Source organism: Lonchura striata, chromosome 7, assembly GCF_050655825.1.
Source record: "Lonchura striata isolate lonStrDom1 chromosome 7, ASM5065582v1, whole genome shotgun sequence".
In the NCBI taxonomy this organism is placed as follows: Eukaryota; Metazoa; Chordata; class Aves; order Passeriformes; family Estrildidae; genus Lonchura; species Lonchura striata.
In genome coordinates, this window is record NC_140709.1 from 18,487,401 (window position 1) to 18,510,216 (window position 22,816).

Here is a 22,816-nt window from a genome sequence, read left to right on the forward strand (position 1 = left end):
TGTTTTGGGGGAGGGGGGTTTGGTTGTTTTTTTTTTTTTAATAGATTATTTAAAATTTTAATTTCTTTTAACTGAAAGCAGTGTTAGTTTCAAGATATCAATACAGTTTGTCAACAGTACCTTGGAAAACAGCATTTAGGCTTCAAGGAAATATCAAAATATCTAGGCAATTCTGGAGCAGAGACATATGTTTAAAATGTTATTTTCATTTTTCTCTCTAGAACTGGAAGAATCCAGACAGAAATGTCCGCCATGCTGGTATAAATTTGCTAACACTTGCTTGATTTGGGACTGCTGTACTCCCTGGCTGAAAGTCAAACATATTGTAAATTTAATTGTGATGGACCCATTTGTTGATCTGGCCATTACCATCTGCATTGTCCTGAACACCCTGTTCATGGCCATGGAACACTACCCAATGACAGAACAGTTTAGTGGTGTGCTTTCAGTAGGAAACCTTGTAAGTCTTTAATGATGTGCCATGTTTGTAAAATGCATTTTTCTTCAATTCTTTGGTGACTTATGCGCATTCATGTAAAGTAAAAAGTTGACTAGAGGTTTGGGATTGTTGAACTTAAATTTAAGTTGTTGACATTTGTGAATTTCACCACTCTTACTTTACAGACTAAAGATCTACTGAGTTAATATATGCGCTTTGGTTTTTAAAATCTTCATCTTCTGTCATTGAAGCTCATTAAAGGATTATTTTTTTTATGAATAGTTACAAATCATGAGAATTTTCAGTTTCGTTCCCACACCCATTCTGCTCCTCACTAGCACCTTCTAAGGATCTGGGTGTTCAAGGAGTTTTAGAGGGGAAGGACCCAGTAAGTATGACAGATGTAAGGAAATTATGAAATGGAATGACAATGTTTTCCACAGGTCATCCTGAAGAAGAACGGTTCTGCTCAACTTTCTGCATTTTTTTTTCTTAATAAAATAAGTTTATGATAGGAACAATTGTCTTTATTCCTAGAAGTCAAAATGTGGTCTAAGGGCAAAAATGAGCTCTCAGTAGATAAAAATTACTATTAAAATCAGATTATATTCTGTGTATTGGCATTCATATTAGCAGGCTAGATTAAAACAGCATTTTCCCATTCTTTTTCTTTGGAACCCAAACTCTGTGATGCATATGTAAGCTTCAAATATTAATTTTATTCCTAACCCCAGTGTTTGGAAATACAGAGAAGATATTCATATTTACCATTAATTTCTTGGTGAAAATATAACTTAGCACATGTTGATACGATTAGTTTTATTTTTAAAATATTTTCTTCCTAAACTGGAGTAAGAAACTGTATTTTCCTTGCAGGTGTTTACTGGAATTTTCACAGCAGAAATGTTTCTCAAGATAATTGCCATGGATCCTTATTATTATTTCCAAGAGGGCTGGAATATTTTTGATGGTTTTATTGTGAGTCTTAGTTTAATGGAACTTGGCCTTGCAAATGTAGAAGGATTATCTGTTCTTCGATCGTTCCGATTGGTAAATATACTATTTAAAATATTTTTCTAGATTACATTTTTGTATTTGTACATATATATAGTGTGCATTTTTCATTTCCAAATTAAATATTTGGCTGGGACAGAAGATCTTTCAGAACTTCCAAAATACTAAATTGTATACTCACTAGATGGCATGTATATATTATGTCAAATTTGTTTTGCATATTATCATAGTAATGTCTATTTCTCCTTCAAGATATTGTCAACACCAATTCTATTCTTGCTTAAAGGATTAACTTTTCTAATACAATTATTTCTTAGTCTTCTCCCTAGATGAGGGAGTAAAAAAAAGCAAGAGCTACAGGGCCTACACTACCTGTGACTGAAGATTAGTGAATTGCTTGGTATATAATGAGTTAATTAATAAAATTTATTGACAGTTTTACCTTATAGACTTCCATTACCAATTGCCTTTATTGGTTAGTTTTAAAAGAGAGTAGTGTTAAGATTTCATTGTCCAGGGGCTTTCATCCCTACCAGCCCTTTCTGTACCATCCTCTGCAAGGGTCTATCTGCTGACAGATTTTCTGTTCAGAAGTCACTACAGTGTCTCTGTCTGTTATTAGGTATCTCTTTCATGAACTGGAACTTAAAATATGTTGTTCTTCCTGCAGACTAGGCTAGCATGCAATTCAGTGTCCAAACACTCTTCTGAAAAGACCTACACAGTGAGAGACATGAAGCTAGAGTTCCTGGTCATCAAGCTCAACTTCTGCCTTAAATTAAAAAAAAATATTCAACTTGAAATGAAAGTTAAATACATCCCCTTTAAAAAATAAGGGGTTTAAAATAATTTTTTTTCTGGTTATCTGCATAGCATTATAGTACAGACTTTGCCTGAAGTCTAAAATCTGTCTGGATTGACTTCTCTCTCTAGTAGATTCTGGTTTTGACTTGACATTTACGTGTTTACTTTGTGAAACAAAATCATCACATGAATAATATTTAGTTTTATATTAATTTATTTTTGTATTTTTTCAGTTGTCTGAACAATTGCTGTATCTTTCCAATAATTTCATTTTTGTCTGTTTCAAGTTGTACTTATTAATATAATACTTTCCCTTGTTTTACAGAATGTTGTATGACAAGCTTTTTAAGACACATTACATTTATTTTAAAAGACAGAAAATATATTGTTAAAGATACTTGAAAGTCACTTTTATGTCTGTGATTAGCAACTCTAATTTGTTTCTCTTTTTAGGAAAACCATTTACACCATCTCACTGTCTGTTAAGATTAAAGAATCTGGAAGTGACTATACACTTATGATCCTGTTAAACTGATCACATTTTCTATGTGCTCATTTATTTTTAGTAATATTTTCTCAGAGTTTACAGGAGAAAGACAGTTTTGTTCAACTTCTTAAACAAGTAAAACTTCTCTATAAATACCTAAATTCAGCAGAAGAGTAAAAGTCTGAATAGGAGTATTTGTGATAATTTCGATGTAATTGAAATGAGCTTACAGATGTTATTTTTGATTTCTTTTCACTTGAGTCAGGACTTAACACTGCTGATATGTAGTATTGTACAAAGAACTGGAAACAGAAATTTTGTAATTTGAACTTCTAAAGATTACAAGAGACACGATGTAGACACACAGTAACTGAAATATAAAATGTATAGCAGTAATTACATTACAATTAGATAACAAAGAACCATATACCATTCTTCTGTTTTGCAGCTTCGAGTTTTCAAATTGGCAAAATCTTGGCCAACCCTAAATATGCTGATTAAGATTATTGGCAACTCAGTGGGAGCTCTGGGGAATCTGACCCTGGTGCTGGCCATCATTGTGTTCATTTTTGCTGTGGTTGGGATGCAGCTCTTCGGGAAGAGCTACAAGGAATGTGTCTGCAAGATCTCCAGTGACTGTGAACTTCCACGCTGGCACATGCATGACTTTTTCCACTCTTTCCTGATTGTATTCCGAGTGCTGTGTGGAGAATGGATAGAAACCATGTGGGACTGCATGGAGGTTGCAGGCCAAACCATGTGCCTTACAGTCTTCATGATGGTCATGGTGATTGGAAACCTAGTGGTATGTAATCAGTGGGGATTTTTTAAAACTCTTAGGACATATCTCCTGATTTTCATTATTTAGAAATCTGAAATTATGACTAGAGAAGGACTTCAGGAAAACATGTAGTTCACTTGCCCTTTCTGTACACAAGGTTCAAATATAACTTGATTATCTATGAAAAAGGTTTGCCTGTTTTTCTTTTAAATCTCAGTAAATTTATAATCTCTTTAGGAATATCAGTGCTGAATTATGTTTATGGTTAAGAGTGCCTTTTAGAAAAATATCTAATGTAAATCACCTTTTACAGCCAAGTAAACTAAATTGTCTCAATATTGGTGGAAAACTGTTTATGACAACATTTATAATACTTAAAACATTTATAATACTTAAAAGCTTACTGTCACATCTGCTTTCAGTAATTTCTCTGGGAAACAAAACAAGCCTAACTCTTGGAATTTTTTTTCTCATAAGTGATGATTTGTAAATGGCTTATCCCTTTTGCTACTGGCTTCTGAATTCCTCCCAAGCAACATTTTGAATAAAGACACAAGTACTGAATAACGATACTTTCATTTCTTATACTCGGCATTCCTTGTAGCACATCTCTACATAACACATGAAATTTCTGTACCAGTGGTGCTTTCCTGACGCAGTCTCTATACCCCTTTCTGCAGTACCTCCACCTTGCCAGTTTTCACACTTTCTGTATATATACTTTTCAGTTTTCTTAACAATCCTTTCCACAACAGTACTTCAGAATTAAACAACATATTGATATTGAATCAGTTCACCAATTTGCCATAAACCATGATTATGTTTATTTGTAGTTATTTCTCCTTGAGTGCTGGCATCCTTTATCTTTTTGGTATGATCCACAAATTTTATAAATATGCTTATCCACAGTCATCACTACTAAGTCACTCTTGAAATTGAGGTGTACCACATCTGTGGACTCTATCTCTTAGCTAGTGTTCCTGCCCAGGACCAAGATAGACTCATATATACTGGCCAAATACAGTATTTTACTATATTTTGAATTAGAGGTATTAGAGCTATGGTCTGGTGAGCTGTAGAAGACTGGTATTTGCCTATATTCCCCTGGCCTATGAACACTACAGTGGACGTAGCTTGCATAAATCACTGCATTATGTTGTATTCTGCCTTGTTTGTCTTTCTCCGTTTTGAGGAGTAGTTTTGCATTACTGCAGATTGTGGAGGAGACAGTAAAGGAACAGCTCAGATTTTCACCTATATTAGTGAAGTTAAACCAGCTAAAAGTGCTTTTGGCAAGATAATAAAATGTTGGGGGCAGGAAATATGAACTGAAAAGAATAGCAGGAAGGTGCATAGAAATAAAGTATTACATGTGAAATAAAAATGATCTCATATTGAAAATCTCTTAATGACGTATCTTTTATGACTTAAGAGTAATTTTTTCCTTATGTTATTTTAGGTACTCAACCTATTTCTGGCCTTGCTGCTGAGCTCATTTAGTTCAGACAACCTTGCTGCTACCGACGATGATAATGAAATGAACAATCTCCAGATTGCTGTGGCAAGGATTCAGAAAGGCATAGATTATGTGAAGAGAAAAGTGCGTGAATTCATCCAAAAAGCTTTTGTTAGAAAACAGAAAGTTTTAGATGAAATCAAACCTCTTGAAGACCTAAACAATAAAAAAGACAGCTGTATTTCCAACCATACAATAGTAGACATAGGTAAAAACCTTGCCTATCTCAAAGATGGGAATGGAACTACCAGTGGCATAGGCAGCAGTGTGGAAAAATATGTTGTTGATGAAAGTGATTACATGTCATTCATAAACAACCCAAGTCTCACCGTGACAGTGCCCATTGCTGTTGGAGAATCAGATTTTGAAAATTTAAACACAGAGGAGTTCAGCAGTGAATCAGACCTGGAAGAAAGCAAAGAGGTAAGACTATTTCTAATTTTAAAATACTCTAATGCTTTTCTTTTTTTTTTACTGAGGTTACTATTGTTGAAGTAAAATCTTCCTTTAATTCTTTTACAATAGCATGTACAAACTCGTAATGTTATCTAAGGTAAATTGATGTAAGGTTGTGAGTTTTGAATGATGGTGATACAACATTGCATTTACGGTAATAATCAAGATATGTAATAAAAGTTTTTAGAAAATTAATTTTTTTTCTATTTTAGTTTGTTAAATCCTTAACAAGCAAAGGAACCAGTTTGATAGAACCGGATACCTGAAGTCATACAAAGTCTGTATGGCTAGTGCAACTTTCTCCATGCTTATTTCATTAGAGTAGTTTATTTTTTAATCTGCTTTTTTAACAGTTCATTCTGATGTTTTTAACCTTTTTTATATAGTGAAAATGCATCCATATACATCATAGATAGGTACATTTGAATACTGGACTAGCATCACTAAACAATGTCAAATAAATCACTAATAATTAATCTGATGGTAGCAGAATGACTGAAGTGAAGTAATGGCCTTATGGTAAATAAGGTACAAAGCTTAATATCTTAGTATAAGATCCTATCATTTCACTACTCATTGTTATTTTCAAAGCCATAAGATATTTGAATCTGTTACCTACTGTGACTAATAAAACATACCTCTTTCTGGCACAAGGTGGTGCCAAGTGGATAAATCCAGTCTAGCACTGAGAGTTATAGTGGATGCCAAGGCATTATTACTGTGTGTGTATTATTAACCCACTGCTTTGTCCTGCACAACTCAAAGTGGTGGAGGCACATCAGCTCAAGCCAAGTAAGTCTGTGCAGTGCTTAGTACTGATGCTAGTTCATTCAGCATTAGCATGGGTATTTTTGAATAGTATTGCATGCTGTGGGGTAGACATAAACTAACATAAAGGCTTTCATTAGTGGTTTTCTCTTACTTTAATCTAAGAATATAACTGTGGGTAAGATTCTAGTAATTTTCTGCCTGAGATCCCTTTTTGTACCAACTGCATTACACATTTAGTCATATTTTCTTGTTTCTTATCACAAATGTCTATATTATACTATTTTTTTTCAGATTGATTGTATTAATATTTATCTTACTCTTCAAACCCAGTACTTGGGTGTAGAACAAATCAGTTGAAGTTTAACTTTCAGTTGTTCTGTTCTTCATTGCACAAGAGCACTGTGTCAGTAGGAGAGGTGGAGGGTGAGCTTTATACAAACCTCTGTGTTGGTGGTTACCAGGGCTGAGTATGACAATGGTGCATCTCTTACTTCACTGTATAGCTGGAAGATGTGACTGCTGACTGTTTTTCATTAGCCAAATCTTTCTTTTCTTCCCATGGGTTATTGTACAAGATGACAGAAATATTGACTTCCTATAGGAAAAGTTTTGAAGTAGATTATCCCACATTTGAGGCATGAACTCCAGTCATCGAGCTTCCACCATAAAAAAGAGGCTTTCTACACCACCTACCATATTTGAAAGAAAACAGTGTATTCATTGCATTCTTGGAGGCACTTAATGCTGTTGTGCTTCAGGAACTGCAAGTGATAGGTGATTAGACAAAGAAATGCATATTAAGTCAGGGATGAGCTAGTGCCAAGCAGTTTTGACGGACCAAATCTGAAACTCTGCTGAGCATATTTGGGGCCAAAATTTCTTACTAATGCAGATGCTGAAGGTGAAAAATTGAAGAGAATATTTATCAGTTTTAGGGATTTTCAAGAGAGCAGTAAGCAAAGATTGTGGACATATTTCTTATGAAAGTGCCTAAAGTTCAAGTAGATTTGAGTCACAGAGGCATGACACAAAAGCATTAAAATCTTGATCTTAATTCCTACTCTTCACTAGATACTCTTAATCACCATGTTTTTTTTGATATAGTGGATTGTTGACTTGTTAGTCAGATGACCAACACTCTTTTAATGAAAATGATCCATAGGAAAAGAAGGCATTAAAAAATTGACTACAAATGGCTTTTTTAATAAGGTTTCCTCTTTTTTGCCATGCCATAATGTGCCTTGCACTTCTGGCCTCTCATGTTTTCCTGTTTATATGACGCTGCTGTAGCCAAGCTGATCTGCTAGTAATTTCATTGCTTACACCACAAATGAAAAAATCTAAGTCAGGAACTGCCATCAAACTGTGTTAAATGAGCAGATTTGCAGATGAAAGGCAGCTGAGGCATCCAGGTGTTGTGAGGACACTGCACAAGATAGCCAGATGCTGATGAGTGTGTGTCTGTGTGCTTCTGCTTGCTTCTGTGTCTACAACCAATTACATGTCTTCACTGTTGTATAGGGTAATAAACTGAATTCCAACAAAATAATTATTGTTTCTTAGCAATTTTTAATTAAGCATGTTAATATTTGGTGAATTCTTTATTATAGCACATGTATCTTTCTAGTAGTTTGATAGAAATGTTAACTAGATTTGTAGAAACAATACATGTAATGTTGTACATGCTTACTAGGTGTGAATTAACAAGGAATTTTTTAGAAAGTTACTGAAACCTAAAATAAATTTAATTATAAAAACACTGTGTCCCTAAGAATGTCAGTAGGTGAATACAATATAATAAGGAAATTAGAGAACAAATACTAGACAAGACTTTATCATGGAAGTACACCGTTTATAATTGTGGGACCACTGTACTGCGTCCATTGTCCTATAAATAATGGTCTGTGGATTTGAGCTGCAGTACTGCTATTTAGTGTAGAAACTATATTTTTTTCCATTTTAGGTTTTTAAGTACTATGAGGGTGGTTTATGTGGAAAATTTTGTTGTACATGTATGACTGTATAATAATTAGTTAAAATAATCATAATAGGAGGTAATAATTAATTTATGTTAAATGTAACTTATAGACCAATAATGACACCAAGATATACCAATGACAAAATTTTTTTCAATGCTTTGAAGAAAATGGGCTCTTCTAATGCTGTTGCAGACACATTAATAATGTATATTTTACTGTAAGCAATATTCAGTGCAAAAAAACCCAGAGGTGTTGTGTCCTGAACTTCATGTCCTACCATTCTTACTTCTCACAGGAGTAGAACCAAGCTGGATCAGTCAAGCGGGCAGCTCTGGTGCCTTTTAGCGAGGCAGAGCATCGTGTCACCAGTTTTACACAGGTTACCTAAGCAAGTTATACATCTCTCTGTCTCCTATTTAATCACCTTTTAGCCAATATGGACTGGCCTGCATGCTCTTCAGCTATGATCCTGTCCCATTCATTGCAATAAGTACCAACATGCACAGCTGCTCCCTGCTGAGCCTCAGGACTTGCATCACAGCATGGTCAGGCAAGAGCGGCAGCCCCAGGATTTCTGTGGTTCCAATACTCTCCGTAATACTTTAATAGTATTTTACAGTGCATGCTATGTACCTCTCTCAATCTTGATGATACAGAATTCAGGATTCTATTTTTGAAGGGTTTTCTTTTGCTTTGAGGGAAGGCAGAATATGTAACACATATGCCATGTTTCTCATCAGAAGCTTATATTTATATAAAAGTCCATCTGTAAATTGTGTTGATAATGAAAAGCTGCTAGCTGCTTTAGAAAACTTTCATATTGTTGTATTTTAACTTATAATAGAGGTAACCTGCATACTCATCATAGTCATGGGTTTTTTTTCACTTTTTTTTTTTTGTTAAGTGCTTTTCTTTCATACCTGTATAAGCATTTAGTTATTTTGGAGATTAATATGCAGTACCTGGAGCACCATTAAGCATGAAATTAATTTAATTTCTGCAGTCAAAGCATGTGACCGTAATTTGGTTGAAAGAATTCATACAAAACTGTTATTTGGCTGGTTAAACATTCAGAGATCAGTTCTGCTCTTACTTATGCTCACACTTAGGTGTAGAGGTGCAAAGGCAACACTGATTGCAAGATGTGGCCCAATTCAATCTTATTATAGCTCTTTAATTTATGGTCAAAAAATTATTACCTCCCCAAACAGCTAAAATTGTCTGCCTTGAGAAACTTAAAGTTATTCTCATCTCATCAGTAATAAACAAAGTTTAGCATTCAAGTAAATAAGCTACTGAGTTTGGATCAAAATGTCTGGAAGTTCCTCAGCTTCAGTGTGATTTACATCTCACCAATTAAGCAATGCCATATTTACAGCACCACAGTTGCTGCTTTCAGTTTTGTAAATCATAATTGCTCCAGAGCTTTTCCTCTTATTTTATAATGAATAATTATTCTAATAAGATGTATTTTGATTTTAAAATGTTCATTATTTAAAATCTCTTGATACTCTGAAGAATTTAGGCTTTGTATTGTGAATTGGTAACACTGTATTGGCATATTGTGATTCATTGTGGATGAAATTATGTTATTAATGTTAGAGTTAACTGAAGTTTGCTTAATTAATATTTGCAAACAGAACTCCCTTACTCTATTTCAGAAATACCCTTTTACTATTGCTTGTATGAATAAAAGAGCCTTTTAAAGCAGTTTTGATGGGAGAGCTTTTTCCCACTGGAGCATATTTCCCCTGCTACTTAAAATGCTTTTTCTTTCATACAACGTTTTTTGCAAATATTTTCATTTAATAAATTCTCATGAATAAATAAATCAATAAAGTCCAGAGTGGACTGTAATTTAGAGATACTGGGGGTTTTTTTGCAGTATTTGCAACCAATAATCACCACAAAATGGTTTTGCTTTGATTTACAGTGTTCTGGATTTTTGTACTTATAGAGTTATTCTGCCTAACTGTATAAGCACTAGAAAGAGTGACATCCAGATTCCACTTAATTGCACCTGTGGAATCACAATGTTGTCTACCACTTGGGAGATTTTATAAGTGATATCCCCATACTGAAAAAGACTGGATAGTTTAGATATAATATTGCCATTTATATCACAGAACATTTAATTTTCATACTGACATCCAATTTAAACCAATTTAAAACCAATTTAATTTCCATTATTTAGCATGTTAACAGGTATTTGGGAGGAAAGGAAATTGAAAGCAAAATCAAAATGGTGGTTCCTCTTGGTGCCATCTTCTTGCTTATGTCTGTCCTGCTCTTTGGTCCTTCAATCCCTTAAATTATGATTTCAACATCTACTAGTGGCATCCTGGCCAATCATGAAATTTCAGGCTTTGTTAAAAATGTTAAGCTAAGAGCTGTCCAGCTACTCTCAGATAACCATATTTGGAACAAACAAAGAAATGTTAGAAGTGGTCTGGCTGTAAGTGAAGCAGAATTGTATGAATCTATGCAATACTGTCAAGGTTCAGAAAGTAATTATGTCAAAAACTTCCTGACCTAATCTTGGCTGCTGCTTTTTGCCATGCAAGCTGCTTTCCTATCTTGAAAGCTAAATTAAAATCTGTATCTCATACTGTTCTGTATTGCTGACTAAAGCATGACTGGCAAGGCTGTTGGTACATGTGATTTAAATCTCTAAGATAATCAATATACTGCTGCTTTAGGAACATGTAACTACTTTTGTCCTCTTACTGTTTTCTTCAAAAAGGAGGTAGAGTATATACATTCTAAGGTTTTGAAAAACAGATTTCTCTGAGAATAATTCTCTTAGCATACTATTCAGAAAATTTCTATCTTCATAACTCTCCAAGAGGGTCTAATGCTTGATCCTGATAAATCTCTTATAATCTGCATGACTGAATCATTTTGAAATCTAGACTCATGGTATAACAAAAAGCTTAAAATGCACTTTAGATGAATGCTAATGCTTGGGTTTGATTATTATCTTGTTCCTATAGGTTCATTTTTTAAAAAAGCTATATACATTTAAGTAAATTGCCTAAATCCGGTTTTTGTAATGCTGGTAAGCAGAGAACAATTTACCAGGTACAAAGGTAATGTCAGATATGCTTAGATAAAGAACTGGGATATCTGCTACATACCTAAATATCAGGGTCTGCAGTTGGGGTAGTCTAGCTAGCCAGCTGGATTCCATATGTGTGAACACTGGTAAGTCACAGTAAGTGCTAGAAAAAGTCTTCCTATGTATTAAGGCATGGACAAACATGAAAGCAATAACATGATCCATTGCCAGGTCATGTTGTGTTGAATACACAGAAATCACTACAAAGTTCCTGAGTCATTTGCTTTATACCAGAGCATAAGTTTGCTATGGAAATACATAAATGTTGCTGAAAAGTTTTCCTAGCATACTGAACTTACTTGATTCAATAAAACATTGAGATGTTGTATCATAAATTCCTTCTAGCTATTTCTAATGCATATTAAATTTTATAAATTTTATACATAATGCCATACAATAAATTCAATGTTAAAAATGACAAAGAAAAATATTATACTGTTGAAAATGTCTATTTTTTGTTCTTTTCCCAAATGATGATTCAGTCTTACAGACTGAATTTATTGAATAATTTTTATAATATTTTTTTTTAATATACTGATCTGGTTGGGGCTGAATTCAGGTATAATAGAGCAGCATGCTAAGGAAATACTCTGTTGCATCAGCAGAAGAGTAACTGAGTTCTCAGTGGGATAAGGCATTTAATTTTTGCATTTCAAGTATCAGCTACTGTTGATTCAATTTAGGATTTTCCTGTTCAGTTTAACTCCTGTGATTATTGTTACAGCTCTGTAAATGAAGCATAGCAGATTTTTAACAGGAAGAGACTTGAAAGATACAGTGCCCCACATAAATAAAGTTGTCTTTTTGATGTTCCTGATAATTTACAGTTCTATTGGTAATTTCTTACCTTTCCATCTGATATTTGTGATCTCTCCTTACAGTACTTATATCTAACCTTCCATGTTGAGTTAACTGTTACTCTTAAGCAATTTCAGTAATAGGAATCCATTACCCTTTTTTGCTTATTAAACTAACTGCATAATATCTGAGTCACTGATTTTCCTGTAAAAGAATGGACAGTAGGTCTTTCAAATTTACGGGTCAGCCAGTTCATAATTTTTGTTTGCTCTGCTACTACTACAGCATTCTGCTAGAAATGCTCTCCAGACTGGAATGATGCAAGCAACATTTTAAGAAAACACTATGAAATAAAAACAGTCACTTCTCAGTTTTAAAATTATTTACTGTATCGTATTGATAAATGGTAAATTTTAACATAATATGTAATTTTTTTTAACGTACCTTGCATTTATGGTATTTCTGGCTTTTTCTCAAACTGATGATTGACTTCCAGTGATGTTTAAATGATGTGATCCTTACTTGACGACTACAGTATTTATCCCATACTTTCTAGTTTCTCCATTTTAGAGGCAGTATTCCACAATGACCAAACTTCCATGCATTATGTATAATTAAAACATATTGCAATGTGAAATTTGTCAATAATAATCTGCAGAAAAGTGTACATCCATCTCTTTGTACATTGAACAGATGTTAAATATAAATAATAGATGTTAAAATTCATGCAGAAATATGAGACATGAATGTCTAAGTTGGGAATTTCAAAAAAGCATGGATGAAAGGGGTGTGCAGATATCACTGAAACTGCTCCAATACAACTGCCCTCCAATACATGTTTCTATTTGTTCAGCCTTCCTCTGAAATGTGCTCTACAGTGAACCATTTTACAAAAAAATCAAAGTTAAGCTGATGTCAGAATCACAATACAATATATTGTCAGTGTGATTCAATAGAATCAGAATGGGGGAGAAAAGAATGAATCTTTTTATTTGAAGAACATACTGAATATTTGTTGCTATGTAAAATTCCTTTAGTGTCTCAAGTTACTTTCTGTATCCACAGACTAATACTGTTTACATTTCCTTTACAAAAAACTGTATAGAATGTGAAGCTACTCAGAAATGTTTTAAAGGAATAATGCCTCTAACTTCAGATTTAAGTGTCAGCAAAAATATGTATCTTTAATGTTATCATAGAACATCTCTGTTTAATATTAATTCCCTATAGACTCTATTCTAAAACTGCTTACATCATTCCCTTTGTAAGATTAGCTACTTATCAATGCAGCATATACTGATGTTATACTCCATATAGTGATAACATTAGAAGAGTCATAGAATGCTGTAATTAAACTACTTTTACTTATTATAGTACTCATATTTGTCTGTTGCCAGTATCATATGATGGTGTGAAAGAATATTTGTTAAGGTTTGGATTATAATATTGGCATGATTTATTGATGCAATATTATTTTATTACATTATCTATCATTTTAAAAGCATTTGTTTTCACTTTAGTCATTCAAAATTTTTTGGCCTTTCATAGTAATTGGACATCTATGTGTACTGTACCAAAGTAATAAGTAGTTTCAAAATGCACAATAAATTCAGAAAATGCATTGGCAAGTGAGTATGCAAAATATCAGCTACTGCTCCTAAAGTAATGTGCTGCTCTTTTGGAAATAAAGATAATTAAATTATCCTATAAAACTCATAACATGTGTTTTCATGTCAATAATAATTAAAACATTACATTAAAACTTTAGACTTAGCTTTTTACAGACTTGCTAGAATAATATTTACTTGAGACATGAAAATACATCTGTGCAGCTTGCTGTTGGTTTGGTCATGATGTTGGAAATTTATTTGTATTAACATATGCTATCTGAAGTGTAAAATGCAGCCACATGATTGGAATAATTAAAAGTACAAAATGTGGAAAGCACCCATTCTTAGCTTACTGAAATTTCATTTAAACATTCTTATGTGTGGCTCAGAATAATACTCTAGTAATATCAGCAATTCCTTGTATGAAAATATCAAAATATTTTCAATAGCGAAAATGCACGTTATGTAGTTTCTAATCTTGTGACCTCACCTGTAGTAGAGCAATTTGGCTTTATAGATTGTAGATAAGAATTTATTTTAGTATCACAGCACTGAATACATTCAAAATCTTTTGATATACATTTCCAACATACATTTCTAGTCAAAATTATAAAATTGAAAAAAAATAATGATGTGAGTTTTTTTTCCACAGAAATTGAATGCATCCAGTTCATCAGAAGGCAGCACAGTTGATATTGGACTACCTCCAGAAGGTGAACAGCCAGAAGCAGAACCTGAAGAAGTTTTAGAGCCAGAAGCTTGTTTTACAGAAGGTATGCAAAGCAAAATAAAGGCAAGATAAACAGACCTAGTTGTGTAGACTTGGGCAGGATTCTCTTCTTATTCAAAATCAGAAGTTTAGTGATTATAGTTATAATAGCTGTTAGTATTAGCATCTCTTACTCCCAGAGATTTACTGTTTTTGTGTGTTCTCTCTCTTTCTTTGGAAGGTATTGCAAAAGATATGAAGCTTTAAATTCAAATACTAAACAAAAATGCTCAAAGAGGAATTATAAGGATCTAATGCAGTACCACTATGATAAGAAATAAGTCAAATTATTACCATTCATTGTGATTCCTAATAAATATTTATTTTATTCTGACATCTTAACATTTATTATCACATTTAGGGTGTGTACGGAGATTCAAATGCTGTCAAGTCAGTGTAGAAGAAGGAAAGGGGAAAATCTGGTGGAATCTTAGGAAAACCTGCTATAAGATTGTTGAACACAACTGGTTTGAGACCTTCATAGTCTTCATGATTCTTCTCAGCAGCGGTGCTCTGGTAAATTAAGTGTGGAACTATTGTGACTATTGTGATTTTAAACAGCAAGCATTTAAAATTACTGTTAATCACATAGCTACAGGTAACAAATTAGAATTTGATATCCAAATAAAGTATGTTCTAATAGAAATATATATCTGCAAGTATTTGGCATTTATTGTAGGACATGTAAGAATTTGCTTGTGGACTGTGAAACAAATTGTTTGGCAAGTTCAAAATGTAGTGTTAATGGAAATAAGAAATTAGTTTTATCAGACTGGTGTTCACATGTCTTAATGTTGATGATAATAGCTTCTTTTTTTTTAATACACATTTAAATAAAAACACAGCTGAGCTGTGAACTTATCAGCAGCAATTCAAATTGTCAAACTAAGGAGGAAGGTGCCAACACAATTCTATCAGATATTTTACCAATTTGTGTTAAATCAGGTGGACTGAGTAGGTATTGAAGTAATTAGTTTCTCATAGCAGGGGCAGAATATAATATTCTTTCTACACTTGTCTCAATTCACAGTGGTTCACTGTCAATGTATACATTTTCTTTTGCTAAGAGAATAATCTCCATTTAGGATTCCTTTGTGAGTTAGTGTGCGTAGTTTGGTTTCAGTTATTCTTCAAAAATGCTGTATCACACAGTCATTTTTAAATGCCTCATATAGTTTTAGTATAAATTTGTAACTCCCACAAAGGAAATCCTAATGTCATTAGGCCCTTGCTATCTGTAGTGAGTTGATGCCAGGTACCCACCAAAGGTGCTCTGTAACTTCACACGTGGACAGCGGAGAGAAAATGTAATGAAGGGTTCATGGGTTGAGGTAAGGCTTGGGAGAGATCAGCCATCAAATACTGTAATGGGCAAAACAGACTTAGCCTAGGGCTATTAACTGAATTTATTGTTAACAAAATCAGAGCAGGATAATGAGAAGTAAAATAAATCTTAAAAACACCTTCGCCCCATCTCTCCCTCCTTCCCAGATCAACATCCTCCCCCAGCAGCACAGGTTGTCAGGAATGTGTGTTATGGTCAGCTCATCATACCTTGTTTCTGCCACTGCTCAGGGAGAGGAGTCCTTCCCCTGCTCCAGCATGGGGTACCTTCCATGGGAGACAGTTCTTTATGAACTTCTCTGATGTGAGTCCATCCCACAGGCAATAGTTCTCCAATGTGAGTCCCTATTCCATGGAGTACAGTCCTTCAAGCACAGCCTGATCCAGTCCTCCTGGTCCTACAGGTCCTACTGGGCTATCTGCTCCAGCATGGGCTCCTCTCTCCATGGTCTCCAGGAGCCTGCTCCAGCATGGGTTTCCCACAGGTTCACAGCCCTTTCTTGGGCATACCCCTGCTCCATGGTGGGGCTCTTCCAGGGGCTGCAGGTGGATCTCTGCATCTCTGTGGATCTCCATGGGCTGCAGGGGCACAGCTGCTTCACCATGATCTGCACCATGGGCCGCAGGGCAATCTCAGCTCCAGTGCTGAGATTCCCCTCAGCACTGCCCCTCCTTCTCCACTGACCCTGATATCTGTAGAACTGTTTCTCTCATATATTCTCACTCCACTTTTTCTGCCTGAAATTCTGCCTGTGCAATACTTTTTTATTCCCGTCTTAAAAATATTGTCACAGAGGTGTTACTATCATTCCTGATTGGCTTGGTCTTGGCCAATGGTGGGTCTGTCCTGGAGCCACCTGGCATCAGCTCTGCTGGACATGGAGGAAACTTCTAGGAGCTCCCCACAGATGCCACCCCTCTAGCTCCTTCCACCAAAACCTGGCCACACAAACATGGAGAGAAATTAAAATGAACTTTGAAGAGTGGTCTTACAGTAAGTTTTGCATATTGCTGTTCAGCTCAGCTGAAAGATTAATACTTTTTGGACCCAGCTTTATGAAAAGTATTAAGTGAAAGCCAAAGTTATACTTGAGGGAAAGGTACGTGCTTTATCATCATGTATATTTTTTCAGTTCAAAATCTTTTCCTGGTCATTCCTATATGACACTGCAAATTGTGAAGACATTTAATTATATCTTCAAAAATCTTTTTCACAGGCATTTGAAGATATCTACATAGAGCAACGTAAAACTATCAAGACCATGCTGGAATATGCTGACAAAGTTTTCACCTATATCTTCATCCTGGAAATGCTTTTAAAATGGGTTGCTTATGGCTTTCAAACCTATTTCACTAATGCATGGTGCTGGCTGGATTTCCTGATTGTTGATGTATGTATTCTTTTTCATGTCCTGTACGACAGGCTTCAAAAAAGAGAATATTATGTTTTCAGGATAAGATTTCTGTTCTAGTCAACAAAAACTCTCTTTTAACTGCTGGGGTGGTATGGTTTATAATTCTGTTCAGAATGGAAAAAAAATTGGATATACTTATTTCTCTAGAGATATTTTTTAAAATTCTCTAGGTTTATGAAGTTGGAATTCTTTCTTGAAATTATGCTTTTTACTATCTTTTTTTTGGTGGTATAGAAAGGTGCTCTTCATCCTTTTCAGGGTTTTTTGTATATGGAAGCAATTTCTCAAACTGTTTCTAATATTCTAATGAATTACTGTAAGTGTCCTGTCACTTACTCTGTGCAATATGAAAGAAAAATACTGCTAGGAATTGTCAGTTCCACTGTACTATTCAGTACCCTTGCACTTTTCACTGTATCATGGGGGTGACTTCAAAGAGACAGTTCAGAGAACCATAGATGAGCCCCCTTAGAATGGGTTCCCACATGATTTTCCAAATGCTGCACTACCAAGGAGCAGATACAACTTGTCTGAAGGAGACCTAGTGAGAAGTGCATTGTAATTTCAGGTCTACATGCTCAGCAATGTATGTAAAGTGCTGGGTAGCATAAATGAAGACTGCAGCTCTTTGACTATATAGCAGATGTTCCCTTCCATCCCCAATATCCTGACTTATCTCTCAGTTCCACAGATGTAATTCCCATGGAATGCAAGTTAAGGGTATGTCTTAAATCACCTATTTGTGCATTATGAAAGCACCAGAATTCTATAGAAATTGCTAAATATCTCCCTAAAGCTACAGGGGAGGTCTTTACTACACAGAGCTTGGAAAATACTATACTTTGTAAATCCAGACTAGAATTGCAAATCCTATTATAAGACATGACTATATGCTCATATAATATTTTATGATTGAGTCTGTACCTCTGTAAAACATGTATTGGCTCAATCATCCAATGTGTAAATTGCCATGCCCAGTAGAACTTGTATTTGTCAACAAATATTTAATTCTTATTTGGTAATCTGTGGTTTAGTTACTTCTGTGACCCTTATAAATAGCTTTATTCATTTTTCATGTCAATCTTACCTTGGTGCATTTTTTTAATTAAAAAAATTAATAGCTGAAGCATTATTTTTATCTGTAGTCAGTGGATTGAAATAAAAAAGCAAAAAGATCCATTTGTAGATGAAGGAATTGAGAGAGCAGAAAGGATGGAAGGGAAGGTCATTCAATGGATATAAATAGGTGATATTTTTGATTTATTAGGGCCACTTCTTCCCAATGGCTATTAGAAATACATTTCCAAGGATTATTGATGAAAGATAATTGTATTATTTATTTTACAGCTATTCTAGTTTATTTACTCATCTGCCTGCAGACCAGACCAGCGTAATGCAAGCCAGAATTGATGAAGTGGTTAAAGGAGTCACAGGGAATGTAATGAAGTGTGGATATGCCTAACAGTGAAGCTTCTACCATTGTCTAACAAACAGTTGGTTCTCAGTCTTGATTAGTCCGGTTAAATCTGAACAGCACTGGTAGCTATGGCTGTTGAATAAGATTTTCTGGACACTAGAAAGTTACATTTGACCAAAAGCAAGGTCTGGATGTGGTTTTTGAGAGCGTTTACATTCTCATCAAGTTCTGAAGATATCATGGGAAGTCCTGACCTAAATTGTCCATTCCAATTCACCCAGCTTTTGGGTGTTTTGTTTTCGTATGTGACTTCATTTTTGTTTAAATCCCACCAAATGTTGACTGGTTTATGTGGCTATAGAAGGCACTTTTATACCATTCTATCAACATGATTTCATCAACAGGTACCTAGAATATTCTTTTATTCTACTTTGTCTGACATAAAAATTTTTCTACATTATAGAGGGTTTCCTGGAGAAAGAGGTCCAGCCTTGAATCTTCTTGAGAAGTTCAGGGCACGCATCATTCCCACCATATATATTGGAAGGATATAAAGATGAATGAGCAATATTGCCTTTCTGTTTTTGTGTAGGTCTCTTTGGTTAGCTTAACAGCTAATGCCTTGGGCTACTCAGAACTTGGTGCGATTAAATCCCTTAGGACACTAAGAGCTTTGAGACCTCTAAGAGCCTTGTCGCGATTTGAAGGGATGAGGGTAAGACAATGTGAAAGAATCTGAAATAATGCATGCATCCACGGAAACAATGCATGCGGAATAATCAACAACCAATCCATGCAGAAATGCTACACTACCATCCTATATAATGCACATTTATCACTAACATATAAGCAGAAGGCTTCATCTGCTTATATGAATTCATGTGTTATTGCACATATTGTTACACTTAATGAGGCTCCTTGGCCTTTCCCCATTTCCATATTTTCCATATGGAGGGCCCAAGGATTTATCAACTGCATGGATCTATACAGTATTACTTAGAATTTATCCTATACAAACATATCCTACTATAGTCAGAACAGTTTAAAAAAGCTCCAATACTTCCTCTTAAAACTGTGTGCACATGCATCCATGTATACACGCACATGTGTATTTTGTACCAGTTTAGACTATCATACATAGTCTAGATCTTTTAACATAGCATTCTGTATATATAAATTGGGAATGTCTTTTAGAACTATAAGTTTTGTCATTAATTTGTATGTTAATAAGTAAATTAGCACTATTAAATTACCTTCTCTCTTTTGTATTAGAACCATTGCAATCTGTTTAAGAAAATTTTCTAGCATATCAGAGATGGAGCTGGTTTTATGATTTCTGGTTGCTTACTGCTTTCCATATTGATTGTAAAATGTTGATTATAATCTATAGAGCACTAAGCAGCCTGAAAACATATTAGACTTTTGCTGGTATATTTGAATACTGTCCCCAGCTATTTGTTATCATTGTATCAGTTCCCACAGCTGACACCCTCAGCTGCCCAACAGGGCACATGCAGGCTGTCCTAGTGCAAAGTCACAGTGGTTAGTTTATATCACTTCTTTAGTGTACTGAAAGGGACAAAGACCTGATGTACTCAGCCATGACTCAAAAGCTCTAGAAATGTTTCTCTCAGGGGTAGTAGTGGCCAAACATACATGGTGGATATTTCTGGCTCCAGCCACCGGAAGATGCCTGGCTTACACCTTCAGGGTCCATCTGTCTCTCTTGGACATACTGCCATAGTGGGCATCAGCAGAGGCACCTGAGCTGGAACCCTACTGCCATAGTTAAAAGGGATCCTTGGGTGGGCTCCCTCCTGCAAGTGCTGTTCTCAGGTGATAATCTGACTAGCTAATTTGTAAATCAGCTACAAACTGGGGAGCTTCTGAAGAAAATGTCATGCTGTCTATGTGTGGAAAGTAAGAGAAGAGACTTAAATGAAAAAGGAAATGGGCTTTGATGAAATGTTATAAATTCAAACAGGAAATAGCATTTCTTTGCCTCCAAAAAATGTCTGTATTTTGCTAAAGCAAATTTGAAAATTTGGGATATTTATATCAGAGGTAAGGCCTGTCTAAAGCATCAGTATTATCTCAGTAGAATAATATTAACTGTTGGGGTTTCTTTTATGACAACGACTAGCAAAACAAAAAGCCCAAAATAAAAATATTTCAAATTTTATATAAAATCACTTAAGTGGCAACTTATTGTTGCAAGGAAAAGCCCCAATAACCTTGGCATGAAGATTTATAGGTAATTGTCAATCCCATGGCTTTCATGTTGCTGTAAACTTTACCTACAGATTTAATCCTGATCTGCCAACTGTATCTCTTTGTACAATATCCAGATGAGGAGAAGATTTATGAGTTTAGCAAAAAATGCAATAAAAATTAGTAGATGAAGTTAGATTACTTAAGACTAGAAATGTGACCTATAACTTCATTAGTTAGGCAATTAGCCATTGAAATATTCCAATGGATGTAATTAATTTTGCCTTATTTAATTAATTTCAAGTTTAGTGTCTTTAAAGATACAGTAGCTCAAGTTGATGAACAGATTAGGATGAGAACATTTTAATGTCTGATACATGGAAATTCAAGATGTCTGTTCATAACATAATAATTCCATTGGTGTTTATCATGTATGAACTGAAAATATGACAACACAGTACACAGCATATATTTGCATAGACACTTAAATTTCTTTCACTGAGTATTATATATTATACTTCCCGTATACAAGCAGGAAGTTCCATTCAATGCATACACAATTTTTAACACACTGTGCTATTCTCTAGGATTTCAATTTGTGCCCATGCAATCTAGTAATTAATAGAAAAACTTGCCCCTATGAAAAACATTTTTTTCCCCCGCATCTTCCCACCACTGTTATTGCTAGGAAAGTTGCCCTTTAATTTGCACTTGGTACTTCATTAAAATGGCCTGTGGGAATATAATTAATCTGTCCACGCTCTGTCCCAAGCAGTACCACTCACTGCTATATGGTGCTTTTTCTTTCAACTAGAAAACAAGGGGTTTGATGTCTTTCTTATGCTTCCCCCGCTTTCATTTGCTGTCAGGTTTAGCCCCCTTTTCTCACAGACCTACAAACTACTAGTGGAAGCTGGAAGGTGTCGGGATCAGTGCTTCTACTGATGCTTAACCCCACGTTTTGAGTGTCTTCAAATGATTCTTATCACAAGCTGGTTCTCTATAGCTTCAGGACTCAGACTAATACCAGAGAAAGTAGGTCAGCTGTAGAAATCCAGCAATTAAAGAAAGAACATGACTGGACCTGCAGCTGCAGCACAAAGAGCAACAGAATTCTTGGGTGTACTGAGACTGAAAGCTCGAGGACAAATATTTTCACTTCATTAACTATCCCTTTATATCTCAAGAATTGTTCCTGATGGATGATATTATTAGATTTAAGAAATCTACTTATATTTTTGAGTGTAAGAATCAAGATAACTTTTAATTAAAAAAAACCCAACTAATATATTTGGAAAATATTCCCAAATTGGGAAATAATTACCTTGCCATTTATTATTCCAGTCAAATTGCTGTAAAAATGAGTGAGTACATGATCTTCCAATTTAAAGTAATTCAGTATAGTTATTAGACTGTTCATTTGCTTATGTCAAACAATATCTTATGGCCTCCTACAGTCATGTGGTTCACAGTGCTGAGTACAAGCTTGTCAACATAAGAAAGCACTGTTGAAATAGTCAGAGGATATTTATCCATCAGTTGGGGAATCCTCTCAACCCAGATGCTGACTTATAAAATTGTATATTACTTTTGCTTATTAATTTATAACAGGCATTGCTAAGGAGATTTTTAGCGTGATTAAGAAACTATTCTCATTTATTTTAAATTTCCCCACTAGAAACAACCACTTATTAAAGCATTTGATTTACAATATGTGGAAAAAAGGTACAAACAAACAAACAAACAAACAAAGAATATTTGGACTTCATGCACCGTTCTGTGCTTTTATAGAGTCATTGTGTAGTTTACATCAAAAGCAACTTCATTTGATCCAGTTCCTAAATTTAAATATAACAACAATTTCACTGAAGTCCAAAGTATGTATTA

General features: G+C 34.7%; 1 protein-coding gene across 7 annotated transcripts in view; it reads left to right on the forward strand.

The window, feature by feature from the left end:
* The window catches only part of SCN2A (sodium voltage-gated channel alpha subunit 2), a 75,634-nt gene that overhangs the window by 43,726 nt on the left and 9,092 nt on the right, over nt 1-22,816 (forward strand). For all 7 annotated transcript variants that reach the window (XM_077785016.2, XM_077785018.2, XM_077785014.2 and 4 more), the window contains 8 exons: nt 222-460; nt 1,316-1,489; nt 3,193-3,549; nt 4,985-5,464; nt 14,426-14,546; nt 14,904-15,058; nt 17,104-17,277; nt 19,311-19,433. In XM_077785016.2, the coding sequence (XP_077641142.1) occupies nt 222-460; nt 1,316-1,489; nt 3,193-3,549; nt 4,985-5,464; nt 14,426-14,546; nt 14,904-15,058; nt 17,104-17,277; nt 19,311-19,433 (1,823 nt within the window). The remainder of the gene's footprint in view (nt 1-221; nt 461-1,315; nt 1,490-3,192; nt 3,550-4,984; nt 5,465-14,425; nt 14,547-14,903; nt 15,059-17,103; nt 17,278-19,310; nt 19,434-22,816) is intronic.